The sequence below is a fragment of the Syngnathus floridae genome, chromosome 3 (genome assembly GCF_059516105.1).
Source record: "Syngnathus floridae isolate MCC-2025c chromosome 3, RoL_Sflo_1.0, whole genome shotgun sequence".
Lineage (NCBI taxonomy): Eukaryota > Metazoa > Chordata > Actinopteri > Syngnathiformes > Syngnathidae > Syngnathus > Syngnathus floridae.
The window spans coordinates 2674217-2696341 of NC_142415.1; the positions used below are offsets into that span (position 1 = coordinate 2674217).

Here is a 22125-nt window from a genome sequence, read left to right on the forward strand (position 1 = left end):
TTAGCACAGGGCTCAGTTCCATTGGGTGGAGTTAGCCAAAGCGGAAACAGCTCTAAAATGTGCATGACTCGGGCTGTAACTCTGATCTGTACAACAAGGTCACTGCCATTGTATTCTACCTTGTAACATTGTGACCATGTTCATGAATGGCTGTGGATGCCAAATTCGCATGTAATTGGGAAGGATAAGTTCTAAAGAACTTAAACGTTGCACCAGTGTTTATATTTGTTTTTAATAGGACATTGCGTTTGGTGTACATTTTTGTTCTCATCCAAAACAATCCTACCCTAGCCTATCACATAAATCTTATCCGCAAAGGTTGATTTGAAGCAATTTGCGGACTACGCTAACAATGTGTCATAACCTTCTTTTATATTATCAAATGTCAGACCAATTATTTGAATAGATTACAACAATTTGGTTTTGTACAGAAAATGAACTGCAAAATTAGATTCTAAATAACATTTGGAAAATGAATGAATAACCCAGTTATTCTTTTAGATGAGTGCACTCTTATTTTTCCTAACCTTTTGTCTAAAGTCCATTCTAACACACGCACACGCGCGCACGCACCCCCCACACGCACACACGTGCGCGCGCGCGCGCGCACACACACACACACACACACACACACACACACACACACACACACACACACACACACACACACACACACACACACACACACACACACACACACACACACACACTGACACTGTTATTCGATCCACCTCTTCCGACACTTCATGATCCTTTGCATGTGGGAGGCACTTCTGTTTTTGCGCAACCGGCGTTATTTCTATGGGAATTGTTGGCGCACTCCACTTTCAATGACAGTTACAAAACTTTAACAATGTAGGAACGCCAGTTATTGTCGGTTATAAGAGGAAAACATTTCCAACTTGCTTCCTGCAAATCCAACAGTGTAGGAAAACGAAAAAAATGTCCAATGATGAACTCTGTCAATTCAGACATGAGGAATTTGAAAAGCGAATAAAGATAGTCGCATTTTGTTGTCTTATTTAGCTTAAGCATCTACATTCAACTCTTATGGTCACGAGTTGAACAAGGTAACGAAGATGAGAACGGAGTTTTCTATGACGTTCATCATGGTGGCTGCTCCTCTGCATTGGGAGGACTCAAATGTGATGGTTCGGGGCATCTGGTTAAGATGTCTTCTGGACGCCCTTGTTTTGTGTATGTGTCACATCTGGAAGACCCTATTCCCTTTTCCTGATAAGAGGGTATCTGTTTGACACAACTGAGTCAATGTGAGGAGGTTTATAGAGAAAATAAAGTCAAAAGTTTTTTTTACAATAATCTGTTCTATGCACCCCCGCTGGTCAATAATAATCCGAATGATTTTGCATTTGTGGAAGATCAATTATGCGGAAAAATCCACCTGCTTGTATTCATCTTAATTAATGTGCTTTTTTTGGCTCGAACTTTTACAATCATATAAAGACAAGCTAATTTAATTTACTAACGGCTTGTACGTGTGTGTCCTAGTACATTGAGATTTGCACAGTACATCTCCGGTGACGATATATTTTTATTTTGAAAGTACCCCAGATAATGTTTTTGTTTCCCGTGGAATTTTACCGCTGAGACGTGTCCCACTGTCTTGTGACCGGCAAAAGCCGCAGCCAATCAGCTGGGACCATATGCCAACATGGCGTCTGCCTTTCGGTGGAAATATGCAGCGCTCCTCTTTTGTACTTGTTTGCTTCATTCTTTAGCGGCTGGCAGTAAAGATAAACCTAAGAAAAATAAGGACATAAGAGATTACAATGATGCAGATATGGCTCGTCTTCTTGAGCAGTGGGAGGTACTGCAACATGCTACTTTTCATTCATTTGATCATTATTAGCATAGCGTATGTTTAACAAAATAGCTACAGTACACGTTTTCAAATGTCCAAATAGTCACTATCGATATTCAGACACATTAACGTCATCCTCAAATTTACCCTTGGGTGTGATTTAGCCGTCGTTGGATCGACTGTGACAAAGTTCCCTTGCCAAACATAAGTATCAGTGGGATGGTGATCCTCAAATTATATCAAATGTTTATGCATGTATGGTACAGATTTCGGACCAACCATTGCTATCGCGGGCTTCCTCTGCAAGTACGAAAGTGCACCAAAGTGTGGAATTTGATTTCAATAATTTTCCAGGTCCGGAAAAGTATTGCAAATTATATGGAAAAGACAATTATATTGGTGGACCTGATATTGTCCAGTGGTACCTCTACTTAGGAACTTGTTTCGTTCCGCGATCGGGTTTGTAAGTCGAAAAGTGTGTAAGTAGAAGCAACGTTTCCCATAGGAATCAAAATAAAGGAAATAATGTCACACTATTCCAAAAGTCAAACTTACCCTTTTACTCTATGTAAAAGACTCAGAAGATAAAAACAACAGTTTAATTTTTGTTTTTTCAAATCTTTATAAAAATAAATAAATATCACTCCATTTTTTTTACCTCTTTTTGCTTGGAAAGGGGGGCAACTAGGTCTAATTTTCTACACTTAAATAAAATACCCCCGATAAGAATAGAAAAAGTCAGGCTAGTAAATTGCTTCATTGCTTTTAGGTATAATTTTGAATTTTCCGACTGTGTGAATGGTCATTGAACGCACCTCGCGCAATAAGCGAGGGAGAACCGAAAAAGAAACAAGATAAGGAACCAAAAGTGTATTCATGTTTTTATTGAAAACACGCTGGTACAGTTTGCCGCACGGCAACGGCTTCTGCTTTTCACTCAATGCGTACGCACACCCGTGGCAGGTGATACCAGTTTTCACGGGGTTCCTATTTTGGCACAACACCGAGCATGCTCGACGATACGCATACCTTCGCCTTGCTTCTTTAGGATTTTGAGTTTCATCACAATAGACTTAGGCAACATACTCGACTGCACTACTTGCTTTTTACACTGCTAACGCGCTGAGACGAAGAGGGAATGGCTGAGTAAAGGAGACAGGGTGGGTGGGCAGGCTTTTGGGGCACCGGTTCGGAAGTCAGAATTTGGTTCATAAGTGGATGCAAAAAAAGAAAAATGCGAAGTTGCGGTTCGTATCTCGAAAAGTTCGTAAGTAGAGGTACCACTGTGTACGTTTCATACATCTCTAGTTTCTGTAAATTAAACATAGTTTCAAATTAATTTATAGGTCCCTTGTTAGGTTAGCAATCAGCAACCTGACTGTTAGAGATTTGCTCACTCCAACTTATTTTGCAAGAACCACACGGGAGACAAGTAAGTCCTTTTGGACACCTGCAGGTGGAGAGTTCACTCGCTCCAGAACGAAGTCTGAAAAGTCTCCTTCCTGCAAGGGCATATTTATTAGGAGGAACAGAGTGGGGGTTGAGAGTGGGGGTCAGAGTAGACAAATGGCCGAAGCCCCTGGCTGATCAAAGCACAGCAGGGGGTCCTTCACGATGTTGTGTGAACAAAACACTTTGATTGCTTCCTCTGCAGCTAGTCAATCAGTTCAAAAGATCTTAGCACTTTGTTCTACTACTTTTGTTAAGACAGGACAAGCGAGTTTAATTATTACAGGTTACATTCCAACATAATCATAGGCTCAAACTAACCTGAAAACCCTAACACTGACTGTCAGATTTGTTTAAATTCACCAACAGAAATTTGTGAATTTAAAACGAGTGATTTCATCATTGTCTTTATTTGATAATTGTAACACTTGATGACTAGGATGCTTCTGAATAATTAAGTGAATGATGGTGACAATTTTATGCCACCGCCCGGTCAATGTAAACTGTAGAACATTGCCAGCCTAAGAGCTTGCATCATCTGTCACAGAAAATTTGAATATTGTGATGAAGTTCTTTATTTTCTGTAATGCAATTAAAAAACCAAAAATGTCATACATTCTGGATTCATTACAAATCAACTGAAATATTGCAAGCCTTTTATTATTTTGATATTGCTGATTATGGCATACAGCTGTTTTAATTTTTTTTAACCTGGTCTGAGGAAATATTCTAATATTTTGAGATAGGATATTTGAGTTTTCTTAAGATGTATGCCATAATCAGCAATATTAAAATAATAAAAGGCTTGCAATATTTCAGTTGATTTGTAATGAATCCAGAATGTATGAAGTTTTTGGTTTTTAGATTGCATTACAGAAAATGAAGAACTTTATCACAATACAATGGAGCCTCGGTTTTCGAACGTCCCGGTTCTCGAACAAATCGGTATTCGAACAAAAAATTCTAGATTTTTTTGCTTCGGATGTTGGACGAAATTCGGTTGTCGAACCTACCTCGCGAGATGAGCCGAGAGGACCCGCATGCCAACTGACTCCGTTCGTTATTACGTTCTCGTTAGTCTGAGGATTGCATCAACTCTAATCATGCCTCCAAAGGAAGCAAGTGGGAGCAGTAAAGCCATCCTAAAACACAAAGACGCTTCTAATGCAATGCGACACTGAGCGCCCGGCGCGCTGCGGTTGAGCGATCGGACCAAATTAAGCTCCCTGCGCACTGAGGACCCACTTGAATTTTGGAAAGTACATTAGGACTTTAAAAATATTTTCTAAATTTCAGCGACCGCTCTGTCACAATGATGCGACCAGCGCGGTGCAGTTGCGCGGTCGGCGGCGCGCAACGGTTGCGCGATCGGCGTTGCGCTGCAGTTGTGCGATCGGACAAAATTAAGCTCCCTGCGCACTGATGTCCACTTAAATTTTGGAAAGTACATCAGGACTTTAAAAATATTTTCTAAATTTCAGCGACGGCTCTGTCACAATAATGCGAGCAGCGCGGTGCAGTTCTGCAGTCGGCGACGCGCTCCGGTTGCGCGTTCGGCGGTACGCTGCCGTTGCGCGATTGGACAAAAATGCACAAATGAAAAAATGCTTAAAAAAGGCGGGGGTTTTTTGGGCTTGGAACGGATTAGTGTTTTGTTTTGTTTTCATTATTTGTAATGGGTAAATATGATTTGGAATTCGAACGATTCACTTCTCGAACAGCGTTCTGGAACGGATTGTGTTCGAAAACCGAGGCTCCACTGTATTCTTATTTTCTGAGACAGTCCTGTATAATTATTCTGAATATATGTGTAATAATGATAAAAAAGATTAATTGTTAAATCTGTATTTAACATTGTTAAGCTAAAAAATATTTTTTGTAAGGGTACTGAATAGCATTTACATTCCTTCAGAAAATTCTGAGATTGCATTCAATCGTTATAAGTGAAAATAAACTGCTTTAGCACATCATAAATTGCACATCTATTTCCTCAAATGTCACAAATTACTAAAGAAGTGTGAAAATTAGGTTCTGGACAAAGGATACAATTTTGAAATCTCCAATGCGTAGGTTTGGAAACCTGGTACTTTGTTTTTAATTTATTACAAATTTAACGTAAAATAAACAATCACTTCCAGAGCAGGATTATTATAATTTTGGAATTTTAATTATACCGTAATTTTCGGAATAAAAGTCGCTCCGGAATATAGGTCGCATTAGCCATAAAATGCACAATAACGTTGTTGGATTTTGTCCACAATTTAGGGAGCGCGCTATCTGCGCCTCATGGCAAAAGCCATTGCCAATCACCTGTTATCCAATTTGCTCACTGCGTGCTCGTTTGATTTCTTCAGATTTAGGAAAATGCTAAGACACTGAAGCAGAAATTAGACTTACACAGGTTGGTTGAGTTCAATCACAATTCTTGTTAAGAAAGCTCTGTTTTCAGGAAAGTACAATACAGCGCTGGGCCCTTCGTGCGACCATGCTCAAGAGCAGAAAGTCTCCATTCAGAAAGGCAACGTTCAAGGTTCTTTGGTCAGCTTATATTCAGTTGTACATTGTGGGCCGAGTTTGATGGGTGATGAGTCTTTGGGGTGGGGCAAGTTCGCAGTAGAGTTTGATTCCATGGAAGTGGGTGCTGGTTCGGTGAGAGCTGGTTCCGTGGGGTTGGGTGCTGATTATGGGCGATTCAATGTGTGTGGGGGCTGGTGTTTTTCATCCTATCATTCGGCCTTGGCGATCACCTTGGCTGTTTTCCTCCTGGCTTTCTCCCTATGGCACCTTTGCTGGTTTTCTCTCCAAATGACCTTGCTGTAAACATTCTCCTCCATTCTTGCACATACACTGTCGCACCTCATCCATTCATCATTCTTTCAATTTTGTCATTTTGTACGGAATTATGTGAGTTTTTGGCTGCGACATCATCAATTTATTGATGTTCCCTGACTATGCAAAGTGTGTACTCACCACTTACCATGTTTTTTTTTGTTTGTTCTTTTGATACTCCATGTACTTGCTTACGTCATCATATTCTTAGTTTAATCATGCTTTCAACCATATCTTTTCTTTGTTAGGCAAAATAGTTCCCTCTGTCCAGAACGTTCAGTAGTAATCGAAAACTGGCGTCTAGCATTAGTCAAAACATAAGATACAATCAAGTACTGAACATTTTTAGACGACTTTGGCAGTGTCCGTGATTTAGAAAATCATCAGGCATGCATTAAACAGTTCCTTAAGGGTCATTAAGCTATTCAGGCAATATATCAAAAAACATTTGTTATTTTAAAGTGCTCAGAAATATATATCAGATCATAAAGTTATAAGTCATTACCACTTATCAAAAATGTCTAGTTATGTCTTCTTTATTGATTTGGCGTGTAGGTATGCTTAAAATGTTTCTTTTATTGATTTAATATGTGAATATACAGTGGGGGAAATAAGTATTTGACCCCTTGCTGATTTTGCAGGTTTGCCCACTTGCAAAGAATGCAACGATCTATAATTTTAATCATATGTACATTCTAACAGTGAAAGACGGAATCCCAAAGAAAATTCCAGAAAATCACATCATATGAATTTATAAAAATTGATAACCGTCTGATGAGGAAAAACAAGTATTTGAACCCCTGGACAAACAGCATGTTAATATTTTGTAGAAAAGCCATTATTGGCCAGCACAGATGTCAAACGGTTTTTATAGTTGGTGACAAGCTTTGTGCACATTTTGGCAGGGATGTTGGCCCACTCCTCCCTGCAGACAGCCTCCAAATCATTCAGGTTCCGAGGTTGTCGCCTGGCAACTCGAATTTTAAGCTCCCTCCAAAGATTTTCAGTTGGATTCAGGTCTGGAGATTAGCTAGGCCACTCCAGAACCTTGATGTGCTTCTTCTTCAGCCACTCTCTTGTTGCTTTAGCGGTGTGCTTAGGATCGTTGTCGTGCTGAAACACCCATCCTCGACCCATCTTCAGCTCTCTCACTGAGGGAAGGAGATGTTGGTCCAGAATTCTACGATACATGGCCCCGTCCATCCTCCCCTCAATACGATGGAGTTGTCCCGTCTCCTTGGCTGAAAAGCACCCCCAAAGCATGATGTTGCCACCACCATGCTTGACGGTGGGGATGGTATTCTTTGGGTTGTACTCGGTGTTCTTTGGCCTCCAAACACGACGAGTTGAGTTGAGGCCAAAAACTTCTATTTTGGTCTCATCTGACCACATCACCTTATTCCAGGCCTCTTCTGAGTCGTCCAGGTGCTGAATGGCGAACTTCATGCGGGCCTGTACATGTTTCTTCTTGAGCAGGGGGACCTTGCGTGCGCGGCAGGCTTTCAATCCATGACGGCGTAGTGTGTTACCAACCGTTTCTTTTGTAACTGTGGTCCCAGCTGCCTTCAGTTGATTCACTCTTGTGGTTTTGGGATGATTCGGTGGTGTGGTGCTTCTTTCATTTCCTGATAACTGCACCGACAGTTGATCTTTTCTCTCCAAGTTGCTTTCCGATTCTCTTGTAGCCCATCCCAGCCTTGTGCAGATCAACAATCTTGTCCCTGATGTCCGTAGAAAGCTCTTTGGTCTTGCCCATGGTGGTGATGTTGGATGCTGGTTGTTTGGGTGTTGACAGGTGTCTTTTATACAGGTAACGAGGTGAGGCAGGTGTATTTGATGTAGATAATTGGTTGGGATTGGGGCTGTGTCTTAAAGAAAGAATAACTGGCTTGTAGTAGCCAGAATACTTGCTGTTTGTCCAGGGGTTCAAATACTTGTTTTTTCTCATCAGACGGTTATCAATTTTTATAAATTCATATGATGTGAATTTCTGGAATTTTCTTTGGGATTCTGTCTCTCACTGTTAGAATGTACATATGATTAAAATAGTAGATCGTTGCATTCTTTGTAAGTGGGCAAACCTGCAAAATCAGCAAGGGGTCAAATACTTATTTCCCCCACTGTACTTGTCTGCTTATGTACTTAATTCAATGAGGTTTGAGCATATCTGTTTTTGTAGCTAGGCAGGGCTTTTTGTATTTCAACCCCATTCCTTCACTCCCTCTGTTGACCAGTTTAACTGAGGTCACCAAAACCATTGATACCACCAGGGTCCCTCTGTTAGCACACCACGTCCCTCTGTGGAGCCGCATCAAATCCCTCTGTGGGGCCGCCAATGAGTGAGAAAAATAAATATAGATAAAATTCATACCCAGACATTTGTGCAAGATGGAGAGTGGAAAGGCAATTGGCCTAGACGACATTCCAGTGACAGCATGGAACTATCAAGCAGAGATGGCAGGGGAGATTCTTAAAAAGCGAGAAGATTCCTGGAAAGGTGCTGACTCCTATTTTTTATTTCAGGCCACGGCGATGCGCAGAACTGTAGCAGCTACAGAGGTGTTATGTTGATTAAGCAAAGCATGAAGTTATGGGAAAGAATGTTAGAAGCGAGGCTTGGAAATCTCTACTGGCCAAAATAATGGACAGTGTGGCAGAGATGAAGATGTTGCAGGACATGCAGATGATTGGTGTGACAGGACAGAAAGATATGGAAACGATTGCTCTGCAGTTGCGGCCCCTAACAAGAGCAGCCGAAAGAAGTGGAAGATGAGAAAGAAAATGTGAGAGAAAAATACATAAACAAATAACGAAATACATACATACATATATACATACCGTATTTGCCGGTGTATAAGTCGACTCGGTGTATAAGTCGACCCCCTAAAATTCGACGGAAATTTACGATTTTATGATATATCCTTTGTATAAGTCGAGCTCAATTGTTGCATTATATTAAACTTCAAAATTCAATCAGAAATATGCGAAATTTATTGACGAAATGTGTTCAAATTCACGAGTTTGTAGCGAGCGATCTATACGCCATTTTAAATATTATTTACTTCATGACCCTGTGATATTACGCGCCGAAGAGACTAACAACAATGAACACTCTTAGAAACTGGTTTATTTTTAGTTAAGAAACAACAAATTATAATTATAAAGTGATTGCTGGTACATAGAGTTCAAAATTCGTCTTCATCGTCGCTATTTCCGAAAAGCTCGTTCCATTCGTTTTCGTTTAGTTTGTCGTCATAAAGGGCATCTTCTTGGTCTTCTCTATCCTCAGATTCCTCCTCCTCTTCCCAGATAAGGTCGTCTTCTGTCCCATCGAGAGCGTTTGGTGAATATTTTCTAAGTGCCAACGGCTCTTGCGCCATAAAGAGTCCGCCTCGGCTGGTTCCCCATGTCGGCCAGAACAAGTGAAAATTCGGCCTCTTCCCCTGGAAGTCTGGCCAAGTTTGGCGAATATTTTCAAAGTGCGAACGACTCAACCGCCGTGAAGTGTCCGCCTCGGCTGGTTCCCCGTGTCGACCACCGGCCTGGATGCCTTTACCATACAGACAATTGGTAAAGGCATCCAGGCCGGTTCGGAGGCAGGTTCGTGTGTGGCCTGAGGGTGCCTCCGATGCACTTCGTGACTGCTCCGACTCCACTGACTTGTTTAAGCAGGCAGCCACCTACAACGATTGGACGGACATAGAGGAGTATACTGACACTGTTACCTCTTACATCACGAAGTGCATCAATGATGTGACTTGCTCGAAATCCGTCGTCACTCGCGCGAACTGGAAGCCGTGGCTGACGGGGGCTGTCCTCGGACTGTTGAGGGCCAGGGACAAGGCTTTCAGAGCGGAGGATGAGGCTGGCTTGAGGACAGCGAGGGCCGACCTGTCCCGAGGCATCAAAGAAGCGAAGAAGGCGTTCTCTTGCAAGGTCTCCACCCACTTCAAGGACAGCAAGGACGCACGTAGCCTTTGGCGGGGCATTCAGACCATCACGGACTACAAGCCCGCGCCGAGGAGCTGTGAGGGCGACGTCCGTCTACTGAACGATCTGAACCGCTTCTTTGCTCGCTTCGACGCCCAGAACAGCACTTGCCCGCTGAAGACCGCTCCCCCCCCCACACGAGCAGCCCCTGCGCCTCTCTGCCGACGGTGTGAGGAGGGCGCTTGCCGCTATTGACACCCGTAAGGCGGCGGGCCCTGACAACATCCCGGGTCGAGCGCTGAAGGACTGCGCTGGGGAGCTCTCGGGTGTCTTCACGGACATCTTTAACGTTTCCCTGCAGCAGGCCATCGTCCCCTCGTGTTTCAAGGCTGCCACCATCGTACCTGTGCCGAAGAAACCTGCACCGTCCTGCTTCAATGACTACCGCCCTCTGGCACTGACGCCCATCATCATGAAGTGCTTTGAGCGGCTGGTCATGGAGCACATCAAGTCCGTTCTCCCCCCCACCATTGACCCTTTCCAGTTTGCGTACCGTGCCAAGCGGTCCTCTGAGGATGCCATCTGCTCTGCCCTCCACTCGGCCCTCACCCACCTGGAGAGAAAGGACTCATATGTGAGGTTGCTGTTTGTGGACTTCAGCTCTGCCTTCAACACCATTGTGCCGCAGCGTCTCATCTGCAAACTCGACGAGCTGGGCCTCAGTACCTCCCTCTGCAACTGGGTACTGGACTTCCTCTGTCAGAGGCCTCAGGTGGTGCGTGTTGGCGACAAAATCTCCGCCAGCATCACGCTGAGCACAGGGGCCCCCCAGGGCTGCGTGCTCAGTCCATTGCTCTTCACCTTGCTGACGCATGACTGCACTGCGACCTACAGCGCCAACCGCATAGTGAAGTTTGCTGACGACACGACTCTGGTGGGTCTCATCACGAAGGGCGACGAGACTCGGTACAGGTCGGAAGTTGACCTTCTGACCACGTGGTGCAGGGACAACAACCTCCTGCTGAACGTCAATAAGACCAAAAAAATCATTGTTGACTTCCGGAAGGGTCACACAACACACCTGCCGCTGATCATCGACGGTGCTGTGGTGGAGAGGGTGAGCTGCACCAAGTTCCTGGGGGTGCACATCAGTGAGGACCTCTCCTGGTCCGCTAACACCTCGTCACTGGCAAAAAAAGCTCAGCGCCGCCTGTACTTCCTGCGGAAGCTCAGGCGTGCATGTGCTCCTCAGGCAGTCCTGTCTACATTCTATCGTGGCACCATTGAGAGCGTCCTCACCAGTTGCATCGCTGTCTGGGGTGGTAACTGCACTGAACAGAACTTGAAGGCCCTGCAGCGCATAGTGAATACGGCTGGTAAGATTATTGGTGCTTCGCTCCCCTCCCTGAAGGACATTTACACCTCCCATCTCGCCCGCAAGGCAACCTCGATTGCCAGAGATGTGAGTCACCCGGCTCACTCTTTGTTTGACCTTCTGCCCTCTGGGAAGAGGTACAGGAGCCTGCGCTCCCGCACCACCAGACTCGCCAACAGCTTCTTTCTCCAGGCTGTTAGGGCCCTGAACTCGCTACCCCCTTCTGCGTAGCGTGCGGCACTGTTGCGCTATTTTCGGGAATGTCTGCTGTACGCGCACTTGCTCCTTTTTTTTTTCCTGCTCCTCTTATTTATTTATTTATTTATTGTTGTGTTATTGATTCATTATTTATTCAGCACGCTTTTGTTATACTTGTCTACTTGTTTGTCTGTTGTGAGCCATGTCTTGTCACCGTGGGATAGGGGGGAACGAAATTTCGGTTTCTTTGTGTGTCTTTGGCATGTGGAGAAATTGACAATAAAGCTGACTTTGACTTTGACTTTGACTTGACAAGTGAAAATTCGGCCTCTTCCCCTGGAAGTCCGGCCAAGTTTGGCGAATATTTTCTAAGTGTCAATGACTCAACCGCCGTAAAGTGTCCGCCTCGGCTGGTTCCCCATGTCGGCCACCACAAGTGAAAATTCGGCCTCTTCCCCTGGAAGTCTGGCCAAGTTTGGCAAATATTTTCAAAGTGCGAATGACTCTACCGCCGTAAAGTGTCCGCCTCGGCTGGTTCCCCGTGTCGGCCACCACAAGTGAAAATTCGGCCTCTTCCCCTGGAAGTCTGGCCAAGTTTGGCGAATATTTTCTAAGTGCCAACGACTCAACCGCCGTAAAGTGTCCGCCTCGGCTGGTTCCTCCGGTCGGCCAGAACAAGTGAAAATTCGGCCTCTTCCCCTGGAAGTCTGGCCAAGTTTGGCGGATATTTTCTAAGTGCCAACGACATTCATTTAGACATGGCGATTGAATGTTTACGTACCGGTAGTTATTGTCGTTGCTTGACGCGCGATGACTCGCACATTCGCTCAATACCCAGTACTTCCCCCAGCAGTCATCGTCGCTGCCTGGCTTTCGATGTCCGTTATTGAGGTGAGAATATTTGAAATTGTTGCTGAGGATGCGTGTTAATGCGACGAACGCTTTATAATGATTCAGTTTCTCGCTGTTTGATGAGCCTGACGGACGCACACCCACGCACAATGAGATGCATGAGAAACGGCCTTGGTTACCATCACATTTGAAGCGATGAATACGAAGTTAAATTTTATGACTCGGTGTATAAGTCGAGGTCGATTTTTTTCGGTCGATTTTGGATCGAAAAAGGTCGACTAATACACCGGCAAATACGGTACATATAGACAGACAGACATCGAACGATTGCCCATTCGGTCACTCAGTCATTCAGTCAGTCACTCAATGAATCACTCAATGAATCACTCAATGAATGAATGAATGAATCAATCAATAAATCAATCAATCACACAAGTGTTGACTAATTTGTAATAGTATTGCAAGCAGTTTAAACTCTCATGGAATATGTGGATGTCCATATCAGTTTTATCAAATTCTAATCCTACTTTACCTTTGTATAAGGCACAGGTGTCCAACTCAAGGCCCCGGGGCCAGATGCACATAATTTTATGTGGCCCGCGAAGACAAATTGTGCTTCATATTCAAGTGTCATTACTCAAATTGCAAATTGTCTTCCCTTCCAACAATATGTTATTTTTAAATATTAGACCAGTTTTTACTTGTCTGATTTGAAAACGAGTTACTTGTCAGTTTGTTTTGTAGCTTTTACTGTATATTCAAGATTCAAGATTCAAGAGTTTTTTATTCGCCATGTTTTAGCGTGCCAAACAAGGAATTTGACTTCGGTAAATCACAGCCTCTGTTCAACATTTAGGTGACTAACAACAACACTCAGCACATGTGAAGAACGAAAGATATTCTCAAACATCCCCAGATCTTAAACTCCCAAGAGGGCAAGGAAAAACTCAAAACTCCAGCTATGGGAAATGAGAAACCTTGAGAAAAGTCCACAGATGGGAGGGTCCCTCTTCTAGGATGACCAGGCTGCAATGGATGCAGAGAGGACACATAGTACAAACAGTGTAAACAAAAAAGGTGTGGAAAGCAGGATGTTATTGCACAGTAATGACTCTGAGACTCTAAGAGTGGTGTGAGTTCATCAGAGCGACAGCCTGGGGGAAGAAGCTGTCTCTGTGTCTGCTGGTTTTAGTGTACAGAGCTCCATAACGGCGTCCGGAGGGGAGTAGTTCAAACAGGCTGCAACCTGGGTGCGAAGGGTCTGTTGAGATGTTACTTGCACGTTTCCTGGTCCTGGTCAGGTACAAGTCTTGAATAGATGGGAGGTTGATTCCAATTATCTTTTCTGCAGTCCTTATTGTCCGTTGCAGTCTGTGCTTGTCTTGTTTGGAGGCCGATCCAAACCAGACAGTGATGGAGGTGCAGAGGACAGACTGGATGATGGCAGTGTAGAAGGTCTTCAGCAGCTCCCGCGGCAGGTTGAACTTCTTGAGCTGTCTCAGGAAGTACAGCCTCTGCTGGGCCTTCTTCCGGACAGAGTCTATGTGGCCGGTCCATTTCAGGTCCCGAGAGATTGTGGTTCCCAGGAACTTGAAGGTGTCTGATGAGAGAATAGTATTACTGCGGATAGTGAGGGGTGAAAGTGGTGAAGGGCCTCGCCTGAAGTCCACTGTCATCTCCACGGTCTTGAGCGGGTTCAGGTCCAGGTGGTTTTGGCTGCACCAGTGGACCAGCCGCTCCACCTCCTGTCTGTATGCAGTCTCATCACCGTTCTGGATCAGTCCGATGAGAGTGGTGTCGTCTGCATACTTCAGGAGCTTCACAGAAGAGTCACTTGCGGAGAAATCGTTGGTGTAGAGGGAGAAGAGCAGTGGGGAGAGGACGCACCCCTGAGGGGCTCCAGTGTTGGTAGTCAGAGTGTCAGATGTGATGCTCCCCAGCCTCACACGCTGTCTCCTGTTGGTCAGGAAGCTGGTGATCCACTGACAGGTGGAGGCAGGCACCGCGAGCTGGATGAGCTTCTGTTGGAGGATGTCAGGAGCGATGGTGTTGAACGCCGAGCTGAAGTCCACAAACAGGATCCTGGCGTACTTTCCTGGGGTGTCCAGGTGTTGCAGGATGTAGTGCAGACCCATGTTGACCGCATCATCCACCGACCTGTTTGCCCGGTAGGCAAACTGGAGGGGGTCCAGCAGGGGGCCCGTGACATCCTTCAGGTGGTTCAGCACTAACCTCTCGAAAGATTTCATGACCACAGATGTCAGTGCAACAGGTCTATAGTCATTCAGACCTGTGATGGCGGGCTTCTTGGCCACTGGAACGATGGTGGAGCTCTTGAAGCACGCGGGCACCTCACACAGCTCCAGGGAACGATTGAAGATCCGTGCAAAGGTGGGCGCCAGCTGCTCAGCGCAAACTTTCAAGCAGGAAGGTGACACGCCGTCTGGGCCCGGTGCCTTCCTGATCTTTTGTCTTCGGAACATCTGGCGCACTTCCTCCTCGCGAATCTGGAGTGCGGGCGCGGCCTCTGCAAGAGAGAGAGTCGGTGACCACGGTGATGGAGGTGTGGACAGAGCAGTTGTGGGGGGAGGTGAGTATGTGGATTGTGCTGCAGGAAGTCCCGTTGTGTGGGAGGACCGATCAAACCTGCAGTAGAACCTGTTTAGCTGGTTAGCGAGCCTTGGGCTCTCCACAGGACGGGGGGTTCGTTTCTTGAAGCCCGTGATGCTCTGCAGGCCTTTCCACACTGTTGAGGGATCAGGATTGGCAGAGAGGTGTCTCTCCAGGCTCTCCCCGTAACACCTCCTGGCTTTCCTGACCTCTCGGTTCAGTGTGTTTCTATTCTGCTTGAACAGGTCCCGGTCGCCGCTCCTGTAGGCCTCCTCCTTGACTTTGCGCAGCCTCCTGAGGTTCGGTGTAAACCAAGGTTTGTCGTTGTTGTACGTGCAGAAGGTCTTAGTCTGCACACACAGATCCTCACAAAAACTGATGTATGATGTGACAGTGTCAGTGATTTCATGCAAGTCTGAATCTGCAGCTTCGAAAACTCTCCAATCGGTGCAGTCAAAGCAGGCTTGGAGGTTCTGCCTTGACTCCACTGTCCACTTCCTGATAGTCCTCACCACAGGCTTAGAAGTTTTTAGTTTCTGTCTGTAGGCAGGGATCAGATGAACTAGACCAGGGGTCACCAACACGGTGCCCGCGGGCACCAGGTAGCCCGTGAGGTCTGCATGAGTCGCCCGCAGGACTGTTCTAAAATTAGCTCAAATAGCGGCACTTGTCAGTGAGCTGCATCTATTTATTTTACAGTCAAACCTCGGTTTCCGAACGTCCCGGTTCTCGAACAAATCGGAATTTGAACAAAAAATTCGAGATTTTTATGCTTCGGTTGTTGAACAAAATTCGGAGGTCGAACCTCACAAGATGAGCCGGGAGGACACGAGAAAACCCGACCGCGCGGCCCGGATGCCGACTGAATCTGTAGTAATTGTATTTTCGTTACTTTGAGGATTGTATTAAATTTATTTTGGGAAAATTTTTGAAAAAATTCACATAAGTCGCCCCCCACCCAAACTATGAAAAAAAAAACGCGACTTATAGTCCAAAAATTACGGTAGTTAGTCTTCATTTAGTTTTAAGTTTTTTCATTTCAAATTTAGTTAGTTTTAATTAGATTTCAGAGTCATTTTCGTTTTTTAAAGTCAGTTTTGGTATTAGTTTTCCTTAAAAATGTTTTGCTTGTGCGCAGGATTAAAAAACACCATGGTAAGTAATGTGTAGTAAAATGAAACATTATTTTAAAACAGTTTGATAATACAGGGTACATTTTCACAGTCCACAGACTTTGAATTAGACCAAGTGCAATAAATAATACCGCTTCTTACAACATTTCTCCTCCTATGCACACAGAAAGATGATGACATTGAGGAGGGTGATCTTCCAGAGCACCGGCGAGCTCCTCCTCCTATTGACCTTTCCAAGGTTGACCAGTCCAAACCTGAGGATCTGCTGAAAATGTCCAAGAAGGGTCGCACGCTGATGGTCTTTGCTACAGTGTCAGGGGAACCCACTGAGAAGGAGACGGAGGAGATCACAGGCCTGTGGCAGGGCAGCCTCTTCAATGCAAACTATGACATCCAAAGGTATGACACGTATTTGACCATGTTTGACTTTTTATCAATTTCCTTTTTATTTTTGCTTGATAAAATTAAAACAGTACACGTGTTCTCTGTGTCCCCCTGAAGGTTTGTGGTGGGGTCCAATAGGGTGATATTCATGTTGCGAGATGGCAGCTTAGCCTGGGAAGTCAAAGATTTCCTGCTGACCCAGGAGCGCTGCTTGGACGTCACGGTTGAAGGACAGGTCTTCCCTGGGAAGGCTGCCAAGAAAGACGGCAAGCATGGGGATGAAGTGACTGCCAAGAAGAAGAGCAAAAAGAAGACAGAGAGCACCAAGCTAGATTTGGAAGGTAACAGAGCCAGCCGTGGGAAACAGGAGCTATGATAGAATGGCAGTCGGCTTTTGATTTGTCTGAGAGGCTGCAGGACCACAGGAGCAGGTCTCAGTTCGAGGTCGTTTATCGTTGAACGAATAAATCATTTCGGGATTAATTTCTTTGGATGCTGAGAACTACCACTTATGATTTGTTGATCAATATTTACTGCGTTGTTAAAAACAGCTTGTACATTTCTCAATTTCACTTCATGAAAATAAATGATTTTTTTTAATACAAAAGTTGTGAAATGTTTTTTGTTCAGTTTTCATTACATAGACTGTTTTGTTTTTGTTTGTATGTTCCTTCCTCCATTGGCTCTGTTTTGTATTTTGGTCCATTCATTATTTTCCCCCCCACTTGTATTTCATTTGTAAGAGTGCGGGTGGCATCTTCTCTGTAAAATTGCATCCCATTACGAATATGGATAAAGGCAAGAGGTGACGTCAAGTAAGAGGACAAATGGGATGGGAAATTTTCAACCAATCCTTACATCCAATCATTAACGGGCAAACTCAGTCGTTGTGTTTGTTTGTGCTTACCGTATTTTCCGCACTATTAGGCGCACTTAAAAACTTAAAATTTACTCAAAAAACCACAGTGCGCCTTATAATGCAGAGCGCCTTATATATGGATCAGTTGATAAATCTGTTGATCCATACTGGTTGTACACAGTGCTCTGCCAAAATGTTTCAGGATGTTTTAGTACGACTAGTAAATTACAAGGTCGCATTGCTTTCCAGCATTACGGCAACCGTGGTCAGGGGGCGTCACTGAATAGCTGTTGTACCCGCGAGGCTATTTAATTTCAAAATAGGCTGTTCCGTTAATGTTTTTGAGTACGTTTACGGTAGTGATGGGTCCATGAGGCGTCGTGTGTCATCCCGACACATTGGCAAACTGTATCGACACTGTCGATACTGTGTCGCTGACTGCTGACACCCGCTGGACCTTAAAAATACTACAGGCATAGTAGTTGACAGACTCAACTGACACTGATTTGATGACCTAGTATATACATTAATTCATTTAAGTAATTATATATTACTATATTGTAAAATATAATATATATTGTATATACAGTGGAGCCTCGGTTTTGGAATGTCCCGGTTCTCGAACAAATCGGTATTCGAACAAAAAATTCGAGATGTTTTTGTTTCGGATGTCGGACGAAATTCGGTTGTCGAACCTCGCGAGATGAGCCGAGAGGACCCGCATGCCAACTGACTCCGTTCGTTATTACGTTCTCGTTACTCTGAGGATTGCATCAACTCTAATCATGCCTCCAAAGGAAGCAAGTGGGAGCAGTAAAGCTATCCTAAAACACAAAGATGCTCCTAAAGCAATGCGACAGTGAGCGCCTGGCGCGCTGCGGTTGCGCGATCGGACCAAATTAAGCTCCCTGCGCACTGAGGTCCACTTAAATTTTGGAAAGTCCATTAGGATTTTAAAAATATTTTCTAACTTTTAGCGACCGCTCTGTCACAATAATGCCACCAGCGCGGTGCAGTTGCGCGATCGGCGGCGCGCTACGGTTGCGCGGTCGGCGGTACGCTGCAGTTGCGCGATCGGACAAAATTAAGCTCCCTGCGCACTGAGTTCCACTTAAATTTTGGAAAGTACATCAGGACTTTAAAATATTTTTTAAATTTCAGCGACTTGAAGATTTCAAGATGGCGGCGCGTGCACACGCAGCGGCCACTCTCTGTCCCGTCAGTACGGTGATTTGTTCGTCTAATGAGTGTTCGTCCGACAGTCTTGTGTGTTCGTCTCGTCCGTGCTACAAGTACAGCAGGCAGGTTCTGCTTGACATCGGCAGAAGTGGGTTTTGCGGCGTTCTGGACTTTGAAGCGTCGACATTAAAGGCGCTCGGACTGCTACGTCCTGATCCGTCGCCGACCTCACCCGCTATTCCTCCCCCGGTTGGGAGTCGTCGGAAACGGTGTGCGAGGAAGCAGAAGAGGGGCAAGCGCGGAGGCAGTGCTGGTCATGGAGCACATCAAGTCCGTTCTCCCCCCCACCATTGACCCTTTCCAGTTTGCGTACCGTGCCAAGCGGTCCTCTGAGGATGCCATCTGCTCTGCCCTCCACTCGGCCCTCACCCACCTGGAGAGGAAGGACTCATATGTGAGGTTGCTGTTTGTGGACTTCAGCTCTGTCTTCAACACCATTGTGCCGCAGCGACTCATCTCCAAACTCGACGAGCTGGGCCTCAGTACCTCCCTCTGCAACTGGATACTGGACTTCCTCTGTCAGAGGCCTCAGGTGGTGCGTGTTGGCGACAAAGTCTCCGCCAGCATCACGCTGAGCACGGGGGCCCCCCAGGGCTGCGTGCTCAGTCCATTGCTCTTCACCCTGCTGACGCATGACTGCACTGCGACCTACAGCGACAACCGCATAGTGAAGTTTGCTGACGACACGACTCTGGTGGGTCTCATCACGAAGGGCGACGAGACTCGGTACAGGTCGGAAGTTGACCTTCTGACCACGTGGTGCAGGGACAACAACCTCCTGCTGAACGTCAGTAAGACCAAGGAAATCATTGTGGACTTCCGGAAGGGTCACACAACACACCTGCCGCTGATCATCGACGGTGCTGTGGTGGAGAGGGTGAGCTGCACCAAGTTCCTGGGGGTGCACATCAGTGAGGACCTCTCCTGGTCCGCGAACACCTCGTCACTGGCAAAGAAAGCTCAGCGCCGCCTGTATTTCCTGCGGAAGCTCAGGCGTGCATGTGCTCCTCAGGCAGTCCTGTCTACATTCTACCGTGGCACCATTGAGAGCGTCCTCACCAGTTGCATCGCTGTCTGGGGTGGTAACTGCACTGAACAGAACTTGAAGGCCCTGCAGCGCATAGTGAATACGGCTGGTAAGATTATTGGTGCTTCGCTTCCCTCCCTGAAGGACATTTACACCTCCCATCTCGCCCGCAAGGCAACCTCGATTGCCAGAGATGTGAGTCACCCGGCTCACTCCTTGTTTGACCTTCTGCCCTCTGGGAAGAGGTACAGGAGCCTGCGCTCCCGCACCACCAGACTCGCCAACAGCTTCTTTCTTCAGGCTGTTAGGGCCCTGAACTCGCTACCCCCTTCTGCGTAGCGTGCGGCACTGTTGCGCTATTTTCGGGAATGTCTGCTGTACGCGTTTTTACGCTCCTCTTAATTAATTGTTTATTTATTTATTGTTGTGTTATTTATTCATTATTTATTCAGCACGCTTTTGTTATACTTGTTTACTGTTTGTCTGTTGTGAGCCATGTCTTGTCACCGTGGGATAGGGGGGAACGACATTTCGGTTTCTTTGTGTGTCTTTGGCATGTGGAGAAATTGACAATAAAGCTGACTTTGACTTTGACTTTGACTTTGACTTTGACTGCTCTGTCACAATAATGCGACCAGCGTGGTGCAGTTGCGCGGTCGGCGACACGCTACGGTTGCGCGTTCGGCGGTGCGCTGCAGTTGCACGATCGGACAAAAATGTGCAGATGAAAAAATGCTTACAAAAGGCGGGTTTTTTTTTGGGCTTGGGACGGATTACATTTTTTTCCATTATTTGTAATGGGGAAACATGATTTGGAATTTGAACGATTCACTTCTCGAACAGCCTTCTGGAACGGATTGTGGTCGAAAACCAAGGCTCCACTGTATTTAAATTTAAAATATATTTTATTTCTTTGTTACAGTCATTATTATTATTACATTATTATGTGAACATGTAAGAGGTGCTTGGACACTGGGATTTGTGTTTTACAAATTTTATTAAAAAGAGTACGTTTTTCCAATGTCTTAAAAGTAAGCCTGTTGCGTTTTTTTGGACACAATTTCTCCCGCCATTTAAAACAGCCACTCACACGACACAGATGAGGCTGGAGTGCAGTGTAGTGGGTCTTTAGATTGTCCCAGTCTCTGCCTTGGGGACCGCAAAAGATCAGATATTGTTTTAGCAGATCCAACCCGTTGACAATGCGCTTCCTTTAACGGACCTTTGGCGTGCTTCCTTGACAGACTATACTGCTGCTCGTTCGGTCACGTGACTTTTTTTAAAAGCGGTACGCGCACCGACACGGGGCTTCACTTTATGAGCTCACCACATGCGCCGACTCATCGGTGTCGCCTGACCCATCACTAGTTTACGGATCAATATCCAACGGAGTCATAAATAAGCAGCACCAATGTGTTAAATCAGTCTTCAGTCGGTTCCGATCACATTTATGGGAGAGAGTTTGAGAAACGTGATTATTTACCGGGGGCCGCCATGACACTTTGCTGAGGCTCATGGGAGTCTGCGAGCTGAGTCTCGTGGGAGTTTACGGGTGGCTAATGCTATAATGATAGCTGCTATACGCACGAGGCTATTTCATTTCAAAATAGGCTGCTCCATTAATGTTTCGAGTAAATTTACGGATCGATATGGAAGGGAAACATAAGTAAGCAGTACCAATGTGTTAGATCGAACTTTAGTCGGTTCCGATCACTTTTATAGGAGATAGTTTGAGAAACACGATTGTTTACTGAGGGCTCATTGGTTATTGGCTAGTGGATGCATACCGCAACCCTAGTCAACCTCAGTTTGTTGCAGTATAGCTTCCATTTTATGCGCCTTTTAATCCGGTGCGCCCTATATATGAAATAATTTCTAAAATAAAAAATTCAATGAGGGTGCGCCTTATAATCCATTGCGCCTTATGGAGCGAAAAATACGGTAGTTTTAGTGTGTGTGTGTGTGTGTGTGTGTGTGTGTGTGTGTGTGTGTGTGTGTGAATGTGTATGTGTATGTGTACGTGTGTGTATGCTCTAGCCCAGGGATGGGCAAACCTTTTGACTTGCGGGCCGAATTGGGTTCTAAATTTGGACCGGGGGGCTGAACCAGGAGCAGATGGATGTAGTGTTTGTGTGAAGTAATATAAACGACATGTAAAAGTCATTGCACAAAAGGTTTTGGCCTTTAGTAGGTAGTAAAGCATGGATATTCAAAAAAGGCTTTTTGAAAACAAATGCTTTTATTAACAGCATTAAAAAAAAAAATGTCACCAAAAAACTGCGATCAGTGATTCTCATAAAATACGACACTGTTATTATGAATAACAGTCTCCATCACTTCAGTGCCTGCAGGTCAGATTAATGAAAGATGTTTATCTTATGAGGCGAAATCACATCAAATGGCAAACAATCCGACCGG

The 22125-nt window shown here is 45.3% G+C and overlaps 1 protein-coding gene across 3 annotated transcripts; it reads left to right on the forward strand.

Moving 5' to 3' along the window:
* Window positions 1-1635: 1635 nt before the first annotated feature.
* On the forward strand, window positions 1636-17189 carry mesd (mesoderm development LRP chaperone). 3 transcript variants are annotated; one of them, XM_088371492.1, is made up of 4 exons: window positions 1636-1828; window positions 5721-5801; window positions 16365-16597; window positions 16700-17189. In XM_088371492.1, the coding sequence occupies exons 1-4, from the start codon at window positions 1673-1675 to the stop codon at window positions 16956-16958; spliced, it is 729 nt and encodes a 242-aa protein (XP_088227618.1). In that variant the 5' UTR covers window positions 1636-1672; the 3' UTR covers window positions 16959-17189. The 3 variants fall into 3 exon arrangements, with proteins under 3 accessions (XP_088227618.1, XP_088227620.1, XP_088227619.1); XM_088371493.1 differs by lacking the exon at window positions 1636-1828 and adding an exon at window positions 2684-2785; XM_088371494.1 differs by lacking the exon at window positions 5721-5801 and having other exon boundaries at window positions 1639-1828.
* The last annotated feature ends 4936 nt before the right edge of the window (window positions 17190-22125 follow it).

Bases quoted from the DNA above. Each gene is read 5' to 3' on its own strand.
- mesd (XM_088371492.1), top strand. From the start codon at position 1,673: ATGGCGTCTGCCTTTCGGTGGAAATATGCAGCGCTCCTCTTTTGTACT. The intron at 1,829-5,720 runs GTACTGCAACAT...CTCTGTTTTCAG, and splicing joins GTCTTCTTGAGCAGTGGGAG to GAAAGTACAATACAGCGCTG. The intron at 16,598-16,699 runs GTATGACACGTA...GTCCCCCTGAAG, and splicing joins GCAAACTATGACATCCAAAG to GTTTGTGGTGGGGTCCAATA.